At 33.6% G+C, this 21,486-nt stretch overlaps 1 protein-coding gene across 2 annotated transcripts in view; it reads right to left on the minus strand.

Moving 5' to 3' along the window:
* Positions 1-8,797: 8,797 nt before the first annotated feature.
* The window catches only part of LOC136036472 (proteoglycan Cow-like), a 77,446-nt gene continuing 64,757 nt past the window's right edge, over positions 8,798-21,486 (minus strand). For both annotated transcript variants that reach the window (XM_065718732.1, XM_065718731.1), the window contains 3 exons: positions 17,726-17,823; positions 13,261-13,398; positions 8,798-10,347 (listed from right to left, as the gene is read on the minus strand). In XM_065718732.1, the coding sequence (XP_065574804.1) occupies positions 10,241-10,347; positions 13,261-13,398; positions 17,726-17,823 (343 nt within the window). In that variant the 3' untranslated portion in view covers positions 8,798-10,240. The remainder of the gene's footprint in view (positions 10,348-13,260; positions 13,399-17,725; positions 17,824-21,486) is intronic.

Here is a 21,486-nt window from a genome sequence, read left to right on the forward strand (position 1 = left end):
AATATTTGACAGAGAGCAAAAAAGCGCAAGACAAATCAGTACGACGAATTTATCTTCATTTCAAAACCTTATTAACAGAATGTCCCAGTAAAAAAGTAACTGACTTGAAGAAGATCAATTAAAATATTAAAAAAAATCACTGTTCCCAGATATGTTTCAGCTAAAATCCTTCTCCCTACACCCATATAAATTCGCAGAACAACTCATCCAGTTGTCCATCCGTTGAACAATGCTCCAACCTCTTGTTCTCATCAGCTACACTAAGTGGAGAAGTAAACGTATTATCCAGGACTCCGTTTTCATTGTTCCCATCTTTCCGCCAAATAATCCCAGCATTGCCCCTAATAATTCCAGCATTGTCCCCTAGTAAATCCTTAATAAATAGATAAATCTCCCTAATCCCTAATAAATACATAACATCCTTAATAATAACACACTAATAAATAATATCCTTCTCCCTACACCCAAATAAATTCGCAGAACAACTCATCCAGTTGTCCATCCGTTGAACAATACTCCAACTTCTTGTTCTCATCAGCTGCACTAAGTGGAGAAGTATTCACGTATCAAATAAAGATAAAATTTTTTGCAAGTAAAGTAAAGAGCGACACAAGAAGTTAAATTGAACAGAAACTATTCCATCTATAGGGGGCATTGCCTCCCTCAACCTCCCACTCTTTGCGCTAAACTTTGGTGGCGTTGCTTTGAATAAATTTTTGAGTGTAAAAAATACGGCAAAATCCTTTTCTAAACATCTGAACTGAATTTTTGAAGCGAGGGCCATCAATAAACTCTTCCGTTCTTGAGGTATTGTGACAAATATTTTCTATTCCTTTCCAATCATCCTTGTACCACTGTAATTGCTCTTAATGCATTGTGGACAAAAATCACGTGAGGGAATAATTTCTGCTCGGTTTAAGTTTTAATCCCTCTTTACTATCATTTGAAAAAGAACTATTTAAAAAAAATTTGAATGGTTTTTAATACCTTGCCCAGAGTTACCTTAGATATGAGGAGGGCAACCGCCACGTAAAACACACTCTTTAAATCAAAGCTTAGTTTTTATAAAGCTAATTTTTTAAACTGAAGTTTCAGGCCCTAGCATAAATCCCCTCTTCTTAACCAAACATGTCTGGGTACCCATGGTCATGACCTAACTAAACACCCATGGCCCAACTAAAATTTCAGGTTCTAGCCCAAATCCCCTCTCCTTGACCAAATATATGCGTGCACCTATGGCCATAGCAGACACATGATCTGAATTTCAATCACAACACCTCTTAAAGATATTAAGGTTGCTCCTCCTGTCTTCAAACAGCGATCAAAAGAATTAATTTTGTCCTAACAAAAAGGATTGAAAAGAGAAAGTCCTTTAAAATGTCCTGGAACACAAGAAAGACAATAGAAAATGCTGAAATATCCTGAAAAAAAAAACGAATTGAAACGCGTTCAAAGGAATTGATTTTGTCCTAACAAAAAGGATTGGTAAGAGAAAGTCTACCCAAATAGGACAGACATCCTAATAGGAAGGAGCGATTATACAAAGCATTAAAATGTCCTGAAACAAAAGACAGACATTAGAAAGCTCTAAAATATCACAAAAGAAACGATTGACGGTACAAAAAAAAATAATAAAAAAAAAAATGGATCGCTCCAGTTGAAGTAAAATTCATAAAACTATACATTAAACAGCTTACCTGCATTTTTTGCAAATCCGGTGTCTGGTTCCAATTTTGAATGACTTATCGATCAAGACAAGGTTAAAGGATGGTGCCTGTGAGTGTACATCTTTGCATTTAATGTTTACAAAGGAAGAAGAAGAATATTGGGTAAGTAATTCTACTTTATTAAAACAGGAATGTTATAATATCATAAATTTAACTACAAGAAATAAAAACACGAACATGGTTAAATTCATAAAACAGCAAAAAGGGATAATTAAGTTCATTCAGCTGCCAGTCTGTGCTCACCATCTCAAATTGTTAGAAAAATGATACATGTCTTATTAACTAATAAGAGATTTATTAATTAATTATTATTAATTATTATAATATATTAATTATTAATTAATATTAATTAAGTTATTAATTCTTTTAGACCACCAAAACGGGTTGAGCCTAATTCATTATCCAAATCGACTGGGGAATTAACAACCAGCTTAATATTTGACAGATTTCAATCGCAATTCAACATAGAAAAAATGGGAAACACCTTATTAAAAAATCTGGTCTATTCCCAGCGGAGGGAATTATTCCCATTTTCTACTGCGGCGGACCAAAAGTGGTCTAAAATTTTTGTGCAAAGGTAGCTGAAATACCCCAAAGATATATTTTTAGGAAACTGTTCCCGCTGTTTTCTCAGATGGTAGGAGGAGGGGGGTTCCACCACAAGGTAAAGGATACCTATAACAACCGCCTACGCCTATAGGGAATTGCCTTTAACAAAAAGGCAGAACTTGGCTGCATTATTTCATCTAAGTAAAACTTTACTAAAAGCTTAACGTATTTTCAACAAAATTACATACTTTAGATAAAAAACGGGTTATACCCCATTTGTTATTTAAATCTAATGCTAAAGAGACACAGAGGAAAATGGATATTAATTTAATATTTAAAAAATTGCAGAAGAAAAAGAAAATAAACTCCATCCATAAAGACTTGATTAGCAGTCTAAGCAGCTGACATAGCTAAGGGTAAAATCTGATAGAAATTTTCATTTAACTCCGAATTATCTCAATTTATTTGAATAAACTGTCCACAGAGTTTAGGTAACTGATAAGAGAAGATTTTTCAATACTTTATAATAGAAATTCTTAAAATTAATAGTGCCGCATACAGTGTAGCTTTGCTCAGAAGAACTAGAAAAATGCAAAATAGTTTTATTTTGCATTAATTAAAGTTTGGAATTCGATTATACATCCAAATTTATTTCAATCCCACGTAAACTTTTGTTTAAGAGGCGAACTCGTATTTTAAACAATATTTAGTGATAATAAACCAAATAGGGACTGGGTAGTGCAGTTCTTCCACTATCCACTATCCCAATCTTTTCGAATTTTCCCTAATTTTCACGACAGGATAAGGGATTCTCCAAAGTCTTCGTAAAAATAAACATTTGCAAATACACAAACGTTAAGATGAAACTTAGACCGTTAATTTTGTTAACGTTATTTTTTAGAGAGAAACTCATAAATTTACGACAGTGGAGCCACTGACCTGTTCTGCCATTTAGGTAAAAGGGGTATTTATATCTTTGGCCTATTGTAAAGCAAATTCAAAAAAAGGAGGAAAACAAATAATACAGTCATTACTTTTTTCATACATATAATTAACTTTATAATGTTACGTGGCAGCGCTAGATGGCATTGGTTGTTTCTTTTTTTCTTATTGTTAAACTTGAACTATTAACAGTTCCCTGTACTCTTTTCAGTCGTCTTTTGCATTACCCAAGACATGACTCAATTGTAAAGATAATTGGAATCAAATTTACCAAGTTTTTGGTCTATTTTGAACTCCATTTTTTATTAATTAGTTTTGATTGTCCTTTTTTATTATCTGAATTTTTTTTGTCACCCCTTGTCTTTTGCTTATGGATAAATTGGGCTTCAGCCGTTTTGCTGATTTAAAATAATCTATTTTTATGTCTTTGCGAGTGGCCAACTCAGTGGTAAAAATTAACGCATTTCATACATTTGCTAACAAGAAATATGACACTTTTAACGTATCCCAAACATGTGTTATCACACCACCGACACAGTGCTAATTGAACCAATAAACAACAAGGACGGTTAAGTACCTGAGAGGGTATATTGAACTAAAGCAACATAGGAAAATTTTTTTCAAGAACGCACCCTGGAGAGAATAAATTCCAAACCTTTCTTTTTTCTTATTTTTTACTCACAGCAACTTTCGTCTGCTTTTAACAAAACATGTATCTCAGTTATTTTCATCGACTTCACTTCAAACCTTAATCATAATACTACCAAATACTATAGAATACCATATATGTTTTGTACCGGCAAATACCAGATCAGACCACAAAATGATCACGTTCCAATAACATAATTCGCGTAGGTTGTACAATTGAGTAAGATAAACAAAGTAAACAAACAATTTCTGAACAAAGTTAAACATGGCAAATATAATTTCATAAACCACATTGGCCTACCATCACAACAAAACAGAAGAGAAGAAAAGCACGAATGAAAAAAAAGAAAAAAGACAAGAAACAACCTTTTTGTAGTTTTTTCTGGTCTAAATCGTTCGCATTTTCACTCAAAAAATGAGAACTTGATTTTTTTTTTTAGACTTTCTCTAATATTGTTGAAGAAGAGAAGCAGCTGTCTTCAGGAAATATCCATTTTTTTTGCATCCAGTATTTTCGTTAGCCTTAAAAACCTCATTCTCAATTTCCTGCTCTTTTGTTTTTTGTAATATTTTTAAGATAAGTAGCTGAGGCGGGTCAATGAAACTTTTAGAGATTGTCAGTATTTGGTATTTCAGCTGATTCCCGAGGGCTCTTCACCTCTATTCAGCTATTCAGTTGTCTGAATTCAGTTCGATTTCTATATCTCTATTCAGTTCTATCTCTATTCAATTCAACTACTTTCTTTAAAATATGAAAAAAAACCTCATGAAAGCAATTGATTACAGATCCGCCGCGATGGTTTAAATCATGGTCAGTAACTAAGTATTAATTTTATGGATTTTTTTTCTCTACAACATAGTCCACTGAGAAAAAGGACATAAAAGAATTAAATAAATACTGTAAAAAAGGTAGAGAAATCAATCCAGTGTACCCAGGGTTGGAAGAGAGGTGCATAAATATTAGCTTGATTTAAGAAGTCAGATTAACATTGAAAAATATTGTATTTTACTGCTAAGTCCTCCATTAACACATAACTAAAGACAATACTTTCTTTAGAGCCTACACATTCTTACTATTTATGGCAAAAAAATATCGACCGCATTCACTTACTTTCTAAAAAATGATCCAATACACTAGGTGAGCAGCAATACTGTTTGAAGGGGGGTCACCTAGATATTTTGCCCCCCTCCCCCCACCTCTGGCTAGATTCTGATTATATCTGGTGCTTTTTTGGTATTATTGTTGAGAAAAAACTCCCACATCCCAGACATCGAAAATACATTTTGTCCCTCTTCCCCTTTCTACATTTTCGTAAATTGGAGGGACGGGAGTGCAGGTCCCAACTCCTCATACAAAAGGCTTGGCTATACTTTATTGAGAATATAATTAACATCTATAACATTTTGGAGAATTACTGGAATGAGCGGGAGGGGACATAGGGTAGGGGGTTGCTTTCCACTGATTGTTAATACAAAATATGCAAACCGATTGCAATGTAAATCAACAAGTGACTTATACCCTTAGAGTTCAGTATGCTTAAACGGAGTTTAGGGCGTGTTTCTGGGGACCCTGTTTTCGTTACTTTTTAATGAAGGACATATAAATTCACAGAATATACCATGGAAATTTGGGTGCAACCTAACAAAGTGACAATACTGAAATCACACAAGAATAACAATAAATATTTGAACAGGCATACGAGGGAATTAACTGCTATAACTTTGAAGAAATCCGAGAACAAAGTTTTGATGGCAGCTGTCACGCGAAACTTTCTACGACATGTAGAAAGTTTGGTAAAATTTAGCTAACGTGTTTTTTAACACAAATTTTTAAGCTGCGTCGAAAGGCGTAAAGTGAAAAGAATTTCAATTTCAATAGAACAACATCGTTAGAAGAAAATTTAAGTTTTCCTAAGGAACACTCTATCTCAAAGATTATCCCCATTTATACAAATATAGCAATAGATATTAGAAAAAGAGGTCGTTGTTTATTAGTCAGGGCTCATTAGATACTAATAGCCTCCATAATAAAAAGAAAAAAAAAGAGAGCAAAAAAGTGACAAACGACAAGGAAAGAAAAGAAATAATTATAGAATGAAAGATCCATACTAAACACTCTTTCTATTCAATTTTTCCATGCTAAGTTAATATATTGTAATTATCAATATAGTAATACAAACAGGTTTTCTATTCTTCAGAAAAGTAATATGGATTCAGCCAAGACAATATAAATTCCAAGAACTATCATTTCAAAAGCTCTAATGGAATAAAAATTGAAAATCATCTACAATCCACTTTAGATCCGTGTAGTGATGTTCTGTATACAAATACAAGGAAGCCGGAAAGCCCACCCGTAAATGTCCTGGGTAGCCACTATGGTCAATTGAAAAGGTTTTTTTTTTTTTTTTTTTTTTTTTTTTTTTTTTTTTTTTTTTTTTTTTTTTTTTTTAATGTTAGAAACATTAAATTTCAAAGGGCTTAATGACAGAAAATAGGAGAGATTAACCATATACTGTACAGATAAAAGAGGTTCGACTTTTAAATTCCACTAAATTATAACTAAGTAGCCACAAATAACTAAATAATTCCTTACACCACAATACTTTTCAACGGAAAAATAAATGAAAAAATAAAATATATATAGATAGACAGGCCAAACCTTTAGTCAAGACAATAAAAGAAACACTAACACAGTCCATAGATTACTATTTCACATTCTTTACAAATAAAATAAATTCGTTAAAAAAAAAGAAAACGGTATTATCTTTTGATTCGTTTTTTAGGGTGGTTTTCCTTTCTTCATTCTTTTTTTGACAAATATTTCCAGAGCCTAAATTAAATATTCGGGCTATTTTTATTTCTTTCATTGTCACAATTAAAAGTTCAACGCGTTTCTATATATTTCATTCTTTCCATATACTAAAACTTAAGATCTTCCACTAGGTTAAATATAAACAAACGATCTAAGGATGAGACTCATACATTTCTTACAGTGATTGTTTTCTGACGGTGATATTTAAATGGTTTCAATTGTTTCCGGGAAATATGAAATCTCAATTGATTTACATGGGTGAAATTTCACCGGTTTCAGAAGTTTTCAAGGTTTCAACAATAACGGTCGAATATTAATTGATCTTTAGCAGTGAAAATCGTACACTGAAATTTTAAAGAAAGAATTATTAACAAGGTGATAAATAGTAGAATACACATTGAGCCCCACAACTACTGGCTAATGACAGGTTTTAGAAGTTATGAAATTCAACTAAATCCAACAGTTGAACGAAGCCCATCGTTACCCAACTACAAACACATCCGAAGGGGGAAAGACCCTTCAGACATGTAAGGATTTCCCCCCCCCATTATTTTCATACTTATGTTTTTCTAATAAATTAGTTAAACAATTTCAACGGTTTTAATGATAACCGTGAAATCTGAATTTATTTTTAACGGTAAGATTTCAACAGTTTCAACGGTAACGATATTTTTTTTTATCATTTTCATGTTTACCTTGTCCTGACAAATTTTATTGCACAATTGTATAATTACTCCCCAAAGTTCGATCAAAGATTGAAATTGAGAAGCCAATAACAACTAAAACATAATTCTAAAATGCATATAATTCACAAGACCATAAAATAGACGAAAGGGACCCTAAAAAGAAAATCAATTCTTCATTTTTAGTTACTGTCATTAATTAAGACAAAGGAAAAGGAAGCGTGAGAGAAAAAAAAATAATGATTAAGACCTGATTGTTTCCACAGCTAGTAAAAAAAAATAAGTAAGACGGCACTAGACCCTTAAGGTCCAAACCGGCGGTGCTGATCTCCATTTCATGGCCCTTCAGCCAGGAAGTGCAATGGGGGGTTGGGGGCAAACTATCCTGTGCTTTCACACACCCTTCCTGCTTACCTTCCCCAGTTTTTTCCAGGTACCCATTTAGAGCTGGGTTGACTCTGGCTGAACTTACAGAGTCACGCCACTGACCCCCGTCTCAAACTAAATAACTGATCACAACTGGGATTGAACCCGTGCCCCTTGGATACAGAATTCCCACGCCAGCGCGCCAACCACTCAGCCAAGACGGCTTACACAGCTCTGCATCGGTAAACGACGGGAGAGTGATAGACTACATTTTCAGGGAAACTAAATCATAAATAGGTAAAAGTATAGCCCATCCCGTAACTTAGATTTGGGGAGGAGGGGGCAATCAACTACGAAATGTCTTTAGTATCCCCCTTTCTACACATCTTTAACGGAAAAGAGTGTATTAAAATGTATTCTCTATCATTTTCTAAAGAGGGGAAGGGTCAAACCCAAAAACCTATGCACTGCCTAAGAATACCTCGGATTTCAAATTGATCTGATTATTCATTATAATGACAAAGGGTGGGGGAGAAATAGTGGAACAAAATCCATTTCAGACATTTTTCCCGTCACATAATTGAAGCATAATATCTTTTAACGTTATTTTCCGCATTATTTCTCTTGGGGAGAAGGGGTTTCAAACTTGGACACCCACTCATTAACTAGACATAGCTTGAGATGGAGAAAGATAGTATTAAGAGTGGTATGATGGCTCAAAATAACAGTACTTTGGGGGGGGATATTCAAAAGTTCACTATGTTCATATGTCTCAGAGGGGGCTGCTTTTTACATGTGAAAGGATAGTTTTAGTCTGGCAAATTTCCCATGCTCGCGAACAGACTAGAGTGAAGGAGGATATCCCTCCACTCCCCTCCCCAACCACTCTAGGTGCAGTTTCCATAAATTTTCGGACTTGCTTTTCTAGAACCAAAATTTGATAGATGGTGAAATTTTTAAATATGAAGGTGCGTAAATACCTTCAAAACCCAATCCATAATATGGATTTTAATATCAAAAGTGACATAATGTCACTCTTTGAACGCTGAAAAAGTTTATCAAAGGTCGTATTACAAAGGTTCCATCTATTTCATTGACTTGTGCATTATTGATGAAGACTATAGGTTAAGTAACAAACTGTACAGGTAAGTAAACTACACTATAGGTTAAAAGGGAGAATAGAACTAAGATAGAAGAGGAGAGGAAAGGTGGAAATTCCTTTGCTAAGAATTTCTTTCAACATAAAACAAAAAAGGAAAATAATTATAGAAATAGAAATCGCATTGAATAGGAAGCAAATGTAGGAAACACATAGGAAACAAAATACTTTATAGAAAACAAAATTACGGGGTCCATGGAATCAGTTGTATTCTACTTCGATTCTAGTGTCGACCCTGTGTTGAACACAAAAAGTAGTCTTTGCAAAGTGGACTACCGCAGTTTCATCAAAATTACAGTAAAAAACCGTAATATCAATATTCCTGCAGGGAAAAATTACAGGCAATTATTTTAGGAGCAATTTGAATACCCCTGTTCCGACTCGATCTTGGCGTCAAAGTAGTATTGAAAGCAGATAATACCCTCAGAATAACTCCCACAATTTCATAACAGTTACCGTAACGCCATGTATTGATAAAATTCCCCCCACCAAAAATTATGGCCAATTATTTCCGCAACATTTAGAAAAATTAGAATAGGATGTTTCCTTACTAGAACAAAATCGAGATAGAACAGGAATATCACTGTTCCAAGTATTGTTGAACTCAAATAGTAGCCTCACGGAATCCCCCGCATTTTCATCAAAGCTGTCCGGAATTGCAGTCCATTGTTCCCGTAGCATTCATCACAGATCAGTATAGACGACAACGACGAGGTCGACGCCAAAGTCGAATCAGAATACCACTCTTCCGATTAATCATAGCATCAAATTAGTATTGAAGAAAAGTATCAAATTTTGTAGAAAACCCCACAAATTCCGCCAAAATTACAGCAGCAGAACGTGCTGTCTAAAGCGCTGCAAGCACAAAATTTACAGTCAAACATTTCCACAGCATGTATTTTGGATACTCACCACTTGGTCGATGTCTAAAATCGAATTCACCGCTTTTTGCCATAGATTTACCATTTATCGTTAAAACAACCACTAACAAGATTTATCTCAAGACATAAAACTTCCAAAGTATATAAAAAAACTTTTCAAAAAACGTTAATTTTAGTAAACGCGGTGGTACACTAAATGCAGTAAATGTATCTGCTAAATTATTCTAAATTAGGTTGTGAGACAAAGTTTAGAGAAAGATTGAACATAAAAGTGTAAAAAGTGCCTAAAATATAATTTTCACACATTTTATTTTGCGGGAAGAGACAAGAGAAATTGACCCCATCTCCCAGGTTTTCTAAAGCACAACCCCCTTTACCTACATCTATTATTACCATGGAGTCATCCTAGTCATGACTACCCTAGTCCTATTCTCATTATCAACTATAATGATTAAAATATAATAGCAAGCTGTCTATGGGTCAACGTTTTCGTCATCTGCACTTCCTTCGAAATCATACGTGTCGTCTACGTCATCGTCTGAATCCACTTTTTCAAGTTTGGTACGCGGTTTTTTTCCACCTAAGTTAAAGAGAGAAAATGACAACGACGAGGGATTTTTCATATATCTTTGACAGAAATACACATAAAGCATAAGAACAGGGCCGTATCTAGGGGGAATTAGAGGATTTGAACCCCAGCCCCCCAGAAATGCTAGTCTGACTCGAAAAAATGACGAAATGAATATAAACAAATTTTGATGTGTTTTTTAAAGTTTTTTGCACCCTTCCCCCGAAAAAAATCCTTTTGTAAACCCCGTCCCTTCCCTCCCCAAAAAAAAATCCTGGATACACACCTGTATAAGAAATATAAATGTAAAATGCTAATAATAAAACTGAAACTATTAATTGGTAAAATTATATTGCATAAAACATGATTTGAACTTTCTTTTAAAACATGTTCAAAAATAAACTTTTCAGTACTATAAAGGGGTGATTTTAAATACATACCTGCACAACCCACGGAATAAAATAAAAATTAACTCTCAGCATTGGCTCTAACAAAAGAAAGGGGGTCAGTTACAGGCTAGAACAAAAGATGACCTTATTATTACATATTAATCTTTGCTCCTCCCCCCCTTGGAAAAGTATATGATGTCTGGCATTCAAAATTTCCTCTGTCCTCGTCTGAACAAACTTTTTTAATTTCTGCACGTTTTTGAAAGCATATGAAAACATTGACAGACGAACGCATCAATGATATAACCATTTTATTGCTTATATCACGTACAATCGAAAATTACTAGCCGGAATCAAAACATACTGTGTACATGCTCCTGAATTCTGAGTTGCAGTAAGTTCATACACAGCGGGAAAAAACTGCCTCTTACCCTGTAAAAATAGTTGCACAGCCTGGAAGCAAATTGATTCGAGCCTTTCACTCAATTGCAAAAAATTTCAGCTGACTCTGTTTCTGTTCAGTTTTTACAGTCATTGTTCAGAGATTTACGCTTATAGAATATATATTTAAAATCAGCATAAAAATTCGATTCTTTTGATATATCTTTTAGCATCGAAGTTCCGTTTTTTAGAGTTTTGTTTACTATTGAGCCGGGTCGCTCCTTACTACAGTTCGTTACCACGAACTGTTTGATCACAGATGCCATTTTAATTCGACCGTTTCATGATTGTAGTCAAAGAGCCTGTCGAACTATATAAAAAAGAAAAAATAGGGCAATAATTTTTTGTGAGAACCACAGGTAAAATGTTTACCCCCATTGCCCAAAGCCCATAATTTCCCACGCCCCTCTACCCCCCCCCCCAACAAAAAAAAATCAAATTTCTATTACAAAGTTGTAAAGTAGCTTTCGGGTGAGTGATGGTGAGTTTAATAAGCTCATATTTTTTGTCAGCTTTACTGTTGAAATTAAAGTGAATATCCCCATATTGGACGCTATGGATTATTTACTCCCAACTATGGATAGTGATCTCTGCCTGAGAGACAAGATCAGACGATATGCACTTTTGCAGCAAGAACATTGTTTCGACATCAGAACAAAACAAAAAAAGGAATTTGGTATTCTGATTCATTTAAATTTTTACAGAAAATACAGCTTATTTTTGAAAAATTCCTTGTATGTTTAAAGTAGCTTCTTCAGTTGCCTTTTTTTGCGAAAAACAAAATCATTTTTAGAAATGTGACATATTACGAGGGAGGCTCTTTTCCCTCGACTCTAAGTTTTTTGGTTCTAAATTGAAAATAGCATGGCAAAATTAATAAGTAAAGAAAAAGCTGAAGCTGTTGAAAAAAAAATCAGACATAAAGAAGACGGGAAACAACCATTATGAAAAGAATAACTAAAAAATAAAAAATCCCTAAAGTCAGTTTCATCCCACCTCAAATTAAAATCAACGGCCCTAATCCATATGTCCCAATAACTCTTGATAAATATACCTAAAATCAGTTTCAACACACCTCAAATTAAAATCAACGTCCTTAATCCATATATCGCAATAACTCTTCATAAACATACCAAAGTCAGTTTCATCGCAAGCAGGGGCTGTCAAAAAAATGTCAAAAGATGTCTGTTAAAAAAAAAAGAATGATAAAAAAATAGCAACAAGCAGCCTAAGGCAAACACAGGCACATACGCTGCTCCTCTGCCCAAACACACTAAAAGCAGACCAACATCCCAACAGACCAAACACCAAACACACACACTAATATTTACGTTTCTTTCATCACCAACATCGAAACCAATTTTCCATACAGCTTACGTCTTTATGACAAGACAATTTGATAAACCATCTCTCACTGCAAAAGTCCACGTATTCTTTGAATATGGCAGTCCTAATTTAAAAATTCTTCTTTCCCTAGTTAAAAAAAGGGCTAATAATTTTGTAATTCATTGATATTATCAATTTAGTAAAGTTACTAAATTGGTGTCCACCAAGTAATCCATTGACATACTATCGTTGGATATGAGAAATAAATTTGGCATATCTATAAATGATCTTTGGAGGGCCTGCTCGCTTGCTTTAAAAGAATCTCCAGGCGGCAGTTGGAGCTGACAGGTGGGGGAGTAACATAGTAATTGTACCGCTGAGCAAGGAAAACTAAATAACAAGTTTAAAGAAATCAATTTCTTTTACTTGGTTGCTACAATAAACTTTATAATTTCGCTGGTTAGCCTTGGATGGTGTTAGTTTTTTTTTCAGAGACAACTCGAATTTCTTTTTTACCATTTTCCCGTACTTTTTACCCTCCTCTGTTTACAATAAAATAAAATTTTGTTAGAAAACATGAACGGTAATAGGTTTAAAAAGACTGTGCCACAAAAACAATCAAACAATCCCAAGACGAAATAGAACGTAAAAAAATAGCAGTAGAAAACCATTTATATTAAAAATACTCCCTCTCATAAAGTTAAAAATATTCCCTCCCATCAAATTCCTACTTAACAGAGCCAAGATTAAAAAACAACGAGAAACTTACTGCAATGGGGTTTTCCACGGGTTCGAGTTCCAGTTTTTTCGACGCCATGTTTGTCAACACACCAACACAAGCCAACTGCAGAATGGCATTGAATCTCCTTGAAGAATCCCTCACTATCGCAAGATGGCTTGTAGGCTCCTATAAAATGTATACTGGATGTCAGTCATAAAGTTGGAAGTGAATGCTTAGATTTACGTATACACAAAAACGTGTGTGTTTGTTTATTTGTCTATCATTCTTATAAATAATTTGTATTCATTTTTGTTTAGTTCTTTATGAATAAATCTTCTCTATGTTTAGTTTTACAAAATCTCTACTTACGCAAGGACTTCAACTAAATGTTTGATTCATCACTAAAATTGACTAAATTCCATGTACAAGTACGTTCTACGTATTCCTTTAATATGTATTACTCTTCTACGTAGTAGAATAAAACCCCAAATCATTCCTTTTTTGGCCAGAGTCTGCCCCCTACCCTTTCTATACTTACCTTCTTTGTAGATTTAGTCAAACGTCTTCTAAAATTGACAATGTAAAAGGTTTTATTTACTCTAACTCAAAATTTGACTTCATTTTTTATAAGTATTTGAGTAAGCATAAGTAATTATGTATTTGAGTAAGTATATGAGTAAACATAAGTAATTAAGTAATACGAGTAAGTAAGTATAAATTTGACTTCACTTTTTTATAAGTATATGAGTAAGTATAAACAATTATATATTTGAGTAAGTATAAGTAAGTACAAATTTGACTTCATTTTTTAATAAGTATATGAGTAAGTATAAGTAATTATGTATTTGAGCAAGTATATGAGTAAATATAAGTGATTAAGTATTATGAGTAAGTAAGTATAAATTTGACTTCAATTTTTTATAGGTATATGAACAAGTATAAGTAAATGAAAAAAAAAAATGTAGAAGAAATAGAAAAGACTTGAAAAATACATGGTGATTTAGAAAAGCGAGGGCGTGAGGTCGCAAGAGAAAGGTCACGTGACATTTAAATTCAGCTTTTCATATTTCCTAGCTATTTCAAGCTTGTAAGAGAAATATTCCTGTTCTGACAGGCACATCAAATTTTCACTGGCATTTTTAATGTACCCTAAAGGACTTTTGATTAAGGTTTGTCATGAAAAAAAAAAAAAAATCCTGTAAAAAAGCTATAAACATTTTTTTTTCCAAAGCTCAATTAAGAGTCCACTAATTGTTTAAATCAGCAAGTTGCATTGTCATTCCTATTTCTTTATTCTTTTTATTATTCTCATTATTATGTACCACTCCAAACTTCACAAGTCAAAAATCAAAACTATTTTCACCATTGTTTCAGGGTCAACAGGTTGATTCTTTTCGTTAAATATGTACTTGATACACGTGTGACGCTAATAGCTACAAACTGTAACTGCTGAAAAACCTGTTTTATATGAATCTCTTCCCATTTTATATGGTTGGAGTAAAAAAAAAATATTTAATCAATCAGTATAAGTAATTAAGTAATATGAGTAAGTATGGATAAATTTGACTTCACTTTTTTATGGGTATATGAGCAAGTATAAGTATATGAGCATAGGTATATTTCATATACTTGTACGTGAAATATATAAGAGAGCTCACTTATATTAGCTCATCTTACTTATCTTAGCTCAATCCCAATATACTTCAATTTTTGATTAGTATATAATAGGGATTTATCATCAAAATTTGCTCTGATAAGAAAACTACGATATTTGAATTGTATTTGAAGATAATAGAAAACCGAGGATTTTTTGTGAGACAAAATGTATAAAAATACTAATTACCAATTTACTAATTTACCATTTATAAAAATACCAACTACCAATATACCAATTAATTTACCAATTGACCATGGATAAAATTACCAATTACCAATTTATCATGTAGAAAATGCCAATTCTTAGGCCATATAAGCTAGTTTTGATTCTTTTACGGTAGGCAACAAATGAATGGTTGTCCATCAACTAATAACGAGAAGAGCCAAAATAACAGAATTGCATTAAATAACTCAAAATTAACAACGAAATTCCTGCTTATAAGAAAGGAATTTCAGAACATTGGAGAAGCTTCTCGCTATAGTACAGTGTTGCCAGATTCCTGTATAAGGTATCACAGCCACAAAAGCAAAGATGCGCCAATTCTTGCACTGTTGCAAACATACCATTTTTCGAGCGAAAATACACTGAATTTAAATTAAAAAAAAAACACACACACGATTCTAAAAATTTAAAGAGTTCAATGCATGATCACTTAAAAAAAAGCACAATAATACCAAAAGTGCACCCCATCTAGCAACACTGCTACGGTATACATATCAAAAATGTAATTACGAATGCAAGAGAATTGATAATTAAAGATATTTGCTCAATCCTAATATGGTTCCTTTCATTTTTTATTAGTACATAACGGGGACAGTCATCATTGTTTGTCCTGATAACAAAATTAGACATTTGAACCTTATGTAAAAGATAATGAAGACGGAAGATTTGTAGTGAGACAAGATAAAAATACCAATTCCTATGTCATATAAACTCCTTTTGATCCTTTTTTATGGCTGGCAACAAAGAAATAATTACAACATAGCCTGTCACGAGAAAAATTTTGTCTTATGTCTTATGTTTTATGTGTTTTATATGTTATGTTTAAAATATCAATTCCTGTGAACGTAAACTCGTTTTGATCCTTTTATGGCTGGCAAGAAAGAAATAATTACACCATAACCTGTCACAAGAAAAATTGTGTTTTATGTCTTATGTTTTAAGTATTTTATGTTTTATGTGTTTTATATGTTATGTTTAAAATACCAATTCCTGTGTCACGTAAACTCGTTTTGATCTTTTTATGGATGGCAAGAAAGAAATAATTACACCATAACCTGTCACAAGAAAAATTGTATTTTATGTCTTATGTTTTAAGTATTTTATGTTTTATGTGTTTTATATGTTATGTTTAAAATACCAATTCCTGTGTCACGTAAACTCGTTTTGATCCTTTTATGGCTGGCAAGAAAGAAATAATTACACCATAACCTGTCACAAGAAAAATTGTGTTTTATGTCTTATGTTTTAAGTATTTTATGTTTTATGTGTTTTATATGATGTGTTCAAAATACCAATTCCCATGTCATATACACACGTTTTGATCCTTTTATGGCTAGCAGCAAAGAAATAATTACACAACAACCTGTCACGGGAAAAATTGTGTCTTATGTTTTATGTGTTTTATATGTTATGTTTAAAATACCAATTCCTATGTTATATAAACTCGTTTTGATCCTTTTATGGCTGGCAACAAAGAAATAATTACATCATAACCTGTCACGGGAAAACTTGTGTTTTATGTCTTATGTTTTATGTGTTTTATGTTTTATATGTTTTATACGTTACGTTTTATGTGTTTTATTTGTTATGTGCTATGTTTTATGTGCTTTAAGGGTATTAATTGTTTTATGTGTTAAAATCTGTTTAAATAATTAGAGTCTGTAAAATGAGCAAAAGCAGAAATTTAAAAAAGAAAATACATAGCTGGTGTTTATAATAGCGTACGAATTATGTTGTGGAAACCTACCCCCCCCCCCTCCCAAAAAAACAAAACAAAAAAAAACAGAATACAATGTTAAAAAAAATATTACAGCGTAACTGATCACTAAAAGAGCGATTATAAGAAAACTGCAAAAAAAAATTGACAATATAAAAAAATTAACAATGAAATAGAAGAGTAACGTTAAAACAAAACTAACAGAAACCACCCTGTCCGCATGGGAGTAGGGGGGAGTCATATTTAGGATGGGATAAAAAACAAAGATCTTCCAGAGCCATCGATGGCACATGGTAAGTGGACACCTCGATGCTTAAGTTACGGGGTTCCTTTTAGTAATCTTTAATTATAAATTTTCAGTTTATTCAGTTTAAACACAAAAACGACGTATACTTCGAACCACTCCAAAATGGGAAAAGTCAAACACTTAAACTGAAAACCTGCAAAACAGCCGAAACTTAATGTGGTGATTATAACATAAAAGGTAACTAAATACACTAACTAATTGTGTAGGTTTTTGTTTTTATTAATTGTTTAGCTATTACTGGGCGTATGTATGTGTATTAAACAAGACTAGCGGCAGTTCTGTGATACACACTTGATTGGGTGCTTAGTTGCATACCCTCCGAACCCTCCAAAGCCTAAGGGAGTTTGAAATAGTAAAAAAAAAAATATTTAGTCGCCCTCATTTTGCTTTAAAAATATATATTTCTCCGAAAGGACGACTTGGGGGGAGACAAAGGTAATATAAAAAGTAATATTTGGTACAATCAAGAAAATGAAAGAACAAAAAATCCTCTCTCCTAGATTTTGAAAAATAATTTTTTTTTGTATCTTCATAAGAAAATCCCACCCAGTCCCCACATGTTTCTGAATCAGGACCCGTTATTCCTTAAAGAACAGTAAAATATATTTACCCAAGAGTCCTGGACTAATTTTTTTCTTCATAGCTAAACACGGCCTCCTTGCTTTCTTAAAGCATGAACACCATTCCATTCCAGTTAGAAACATATCTCTGAAATAAAGGATAATATTGAAACTAAAACTTCGTGAATGTAAATAGATATGTTGCATTTTATGCATTTGGACACTTTTTAACATCAAAGAGTAAAGATAGTTCTTAAGAAAATACGTAAGATGCAGCATTTGTTAATAGAGGTTAACTATGTAATAGTATATCTTTTGTTTCTGATCAATCGATTTATCATCTCTGCACTTCAAACAATTCACAGAGTCTTCACACTCCGTCAGTGAGGTCTGACTTCACCCAGGATCTCACAGCTTGCAACAGGATCTCCCAGAGTCTGCACAAAGCTGTCACTCGTTTGGTGTGTTCAAAAATTATGTTACAGAAATTTCTAGCAAGTGAATAAGTTTTTCCCGGTGTACCTTGGAGTTGATGTCTCTGGATTGATATTTAATTGAGTTGGTGAAATCATGCGCAACCCCCTGCCTAGGTTGTCATTTTGGGCATCATTTAAGGTGGGCGACTGGATTTTTTTTTGGTTTTGTTTATATTTTTTCGTGTTGTTATTTTTTCTCCCCTGTTCTTTCACGGCCAAGGAGCCTTATGGGGGATATTATGTTAAAGTAGTTTTTTATTTATGAAATTTATTGTTAAATAAAGAACTCAGAACATCATCTCCTTAAAAAAGGGTTCAAACGGTTCGTTTTCACAACGAAGTTCTGGTGAAAAAATTCGTCTGAGAAGCCCCTGAGTCAGCTAGAAGAATGTAAAATAATCAGCAAGTCAAGCGTTTTTATTTTCGGCAAGTATTTCTTTTTTAATATTTTTTTTTTTTTTACCAGTGAACAGTTATGTTTTCAAACAGTTAATAGTTGTATTTGTTAACAGTCAATTTAAACACTTAAAAACAACACCAATAGAACTTACAGAATAGCAAAATCCTGAACCACTCCAAGAAGTGATCTAGGGTAGACTTTTTTTTACTTGTTTATTTTTTTTATGCCCTAGTATACATCATCATTTTTTTTTTTTAGGAGCCTAAACATCTTCGATAAGTCAATTAACATATTGTTAATAGTAACATATAGTTCAAGTAACATATAGTTGAACATATAGTAACAATTAGGTCAACGTCACCGTGCTGTCTTCTATACATTATTTCCATTCCTAAAAAAAAACATCTTACACAGCATATGGGAAGCATCTACTTACTCCTACTTGCAGGAGGACGAGGCGTCCTTCACCTGACCTGGCATCTGGAATTTAGACATAGCTTGGAAATTTGTTTAACCATAAGCTTCCCAGCCTTACACCGACTAAGTATGCATAGTCATACCACTTACCCTACCCCAAGCCAAAGAATTGGCAATACCATGGCCCAGGCTCTCGCCCCAAAGAAAAGAGAATTGCAATTCCAGCGCGCCAACCCCTCGGCTAGGGTAGCTTTAAGAGTATTTATTGAATAAAAAATAAGAAAAAGACCTTGGAGTGATTATAGACGAAAAGCTTAAATTCCCCAGCTACATTCAACATGTAGTTTCCCGCACAAATTCGAGCCTTGGCCTGATAAAAATCGACCATCAGGAGCCAAGAGGAAGACCCAGTCTTGACTCTGTCATGTCCCTAGCAGGTCGTTCTTACCGGCATGGTAAGAACGTTCTTACGGCATGGTAAGAACGTTCTTACGGCATGGCAAGTATTCATCAACAATGCCCAGAAGCAGGCATCTAAGCAAGTTAAAAGCCTAAAATCAGCTTCATAAGAGGACTACCTTAAGGGACGTAAGCTAATTCACCTAAAACAACTTAAGCTACTAACCCATATCTAAGAACACGTGGGTAGCGAAATAATGCTCAAAATTCCACCTAAAAGATATATATATTCTCTATTAAAAACAGCATTTATTTTTTCGATTGAAACTAAGAATTTAACAGTTCTTCCAAAATGAACTAACGATTGGCCAACAAAGTGTGGGTTGAAATTAAGCCCTGTTATTTGATATTCTACTCAAACATAACTACAAGTGGGGGATGGGACATTCAACTCCAAAGAAAATATAGGAGACTTCCCAATAGGAAAACTTTTTCTCGTTTGACACACTCCCCCCAACGAAATAATATTAGATCTCACTTCCTCCCAGTGTTGCACCTATCTATTTTACTACGTTATTCTTTTATTTTTATTTAGTGCCCATAATAGAGCATGTTATGTCGTAATAGGGCTTGTTAACCATTGTTGCTTTCAATTGTATGACGATATTATTTTATTTTATTGTGTATGAATTATTCATGTAAGTTTTTTTTTCTCGGTACACGGTTTCACCCTTCTGCCTATTATAGATTAACTTGTTATTTTTTTTTTGTTCCTTGTTTTTATTATTTTTTTTCTCTTCTATTTTTCGTTCTTTTTTGTTAGTAACACACCCTAGCAAGCGACGCTTTTGGTGTGCTACCGATTGATTTTGTCACTGTTATTTCTTTTGGATAATAAATTAATACTATTACTACTAAATACACTAAATATCATAGCCAAGAGTAGCTAAATTTGTCAAGAAGAGCAGTAGCTAATCATTGATCATCCCTAGACAAGGGCACAGACAGAATTCCCTTTTGGGATGTATTCAACGCCTTTTGAAGGTGTTGAAGGTGTCATCCAGGGGAGTAGATTTCTGTTGGTTATGGGGGAAAGGAATCTCCTCTTCCGGACCCTTTTTTGGCTCCTCCAGACCTAAACATGCTCCCTGAGTTTCACTTCAAATTCACTTCGTCCAATTCAAAAGCGTCACGCATACATAATTTTCATTACTACATTTGTTATAATTACACCTTATTCATATAATAGAAGTTTTCAACCATTCAATATGGCGTAAATCTACCTACTATGGATTTTTGTCAGTTCACCTCGTGTTAGGCTGTCAACTGGAAAACCAGTTTGCCCCCCCCCAGGATTTCTTTTTAATTTACGCCAATGAAGGGATTAAATTCTAAAAGAGAAACATCAAGAGTTTTTCCTCATATTTTAGCGAGGTTACTACCCTTCCTCTGCCAAAACCACTCGAAAACCAGAGAGCCTGTGCACTCATATTCTACCCCAAAATATTTTATTGTCTAAAATCCAACATTATCAACAATTATTATTTATTATTACTTGTAACAAGATAATAATAAACATTTGTTACTAAACAGACTGAACGGTATACCCATCCCTCTATTTTAAGCCACTATTACCTCCGACGCGACAAGGAAATACTTTTGCCCCCTGCAGAATTTTTTCCATATTTTTTCGACATCACTGCCCCTTTCCCCCGTTGTCTAAAACAACTGAAAAACCAGATAACCTGTTAACTCATATTCTATATCAAAACATCTGATCTGTTTTTATTATTACTTGAACTAACTTAAGAAAAAAGTATTTTTCTCTTAAAGTGTCTTTTTTGCCAAGGTTTTTCAGAGAATTTAGCTGTTTTTACCCCCCTCACACTGACTGAAAAAATTCAACGAGCAACCGCATCAAAAAGGCACCAATGGATCAAATATTCCCCATCTGGCAAAATTGCTATAGCTGACAACTCGAAATTAAGCCAGAGTATCAATACACCCAGAATTAGCTTCCAAAACCTAAATGTACCACCTTCATTTGCATTTTTGCCCCCTGCAGAATTTTTTCCATATCTTTTCGACATCACTGCCCCTTTTCCCCCTTGTCTAAAAC

This window comes from Artemia franciscana, chromosome 15, assembly GCF_032884065.1.
Source record: "Artemia franciscana chromosome 15, ASM3288406v1, whole genome shotgun sequence".
Lineage (NCBI taxonomy): Eukaryota > Metazoa > Arthropoda > Branchiopoda > Anostraca > Artemiidae > Artemia > Artemia franciscana.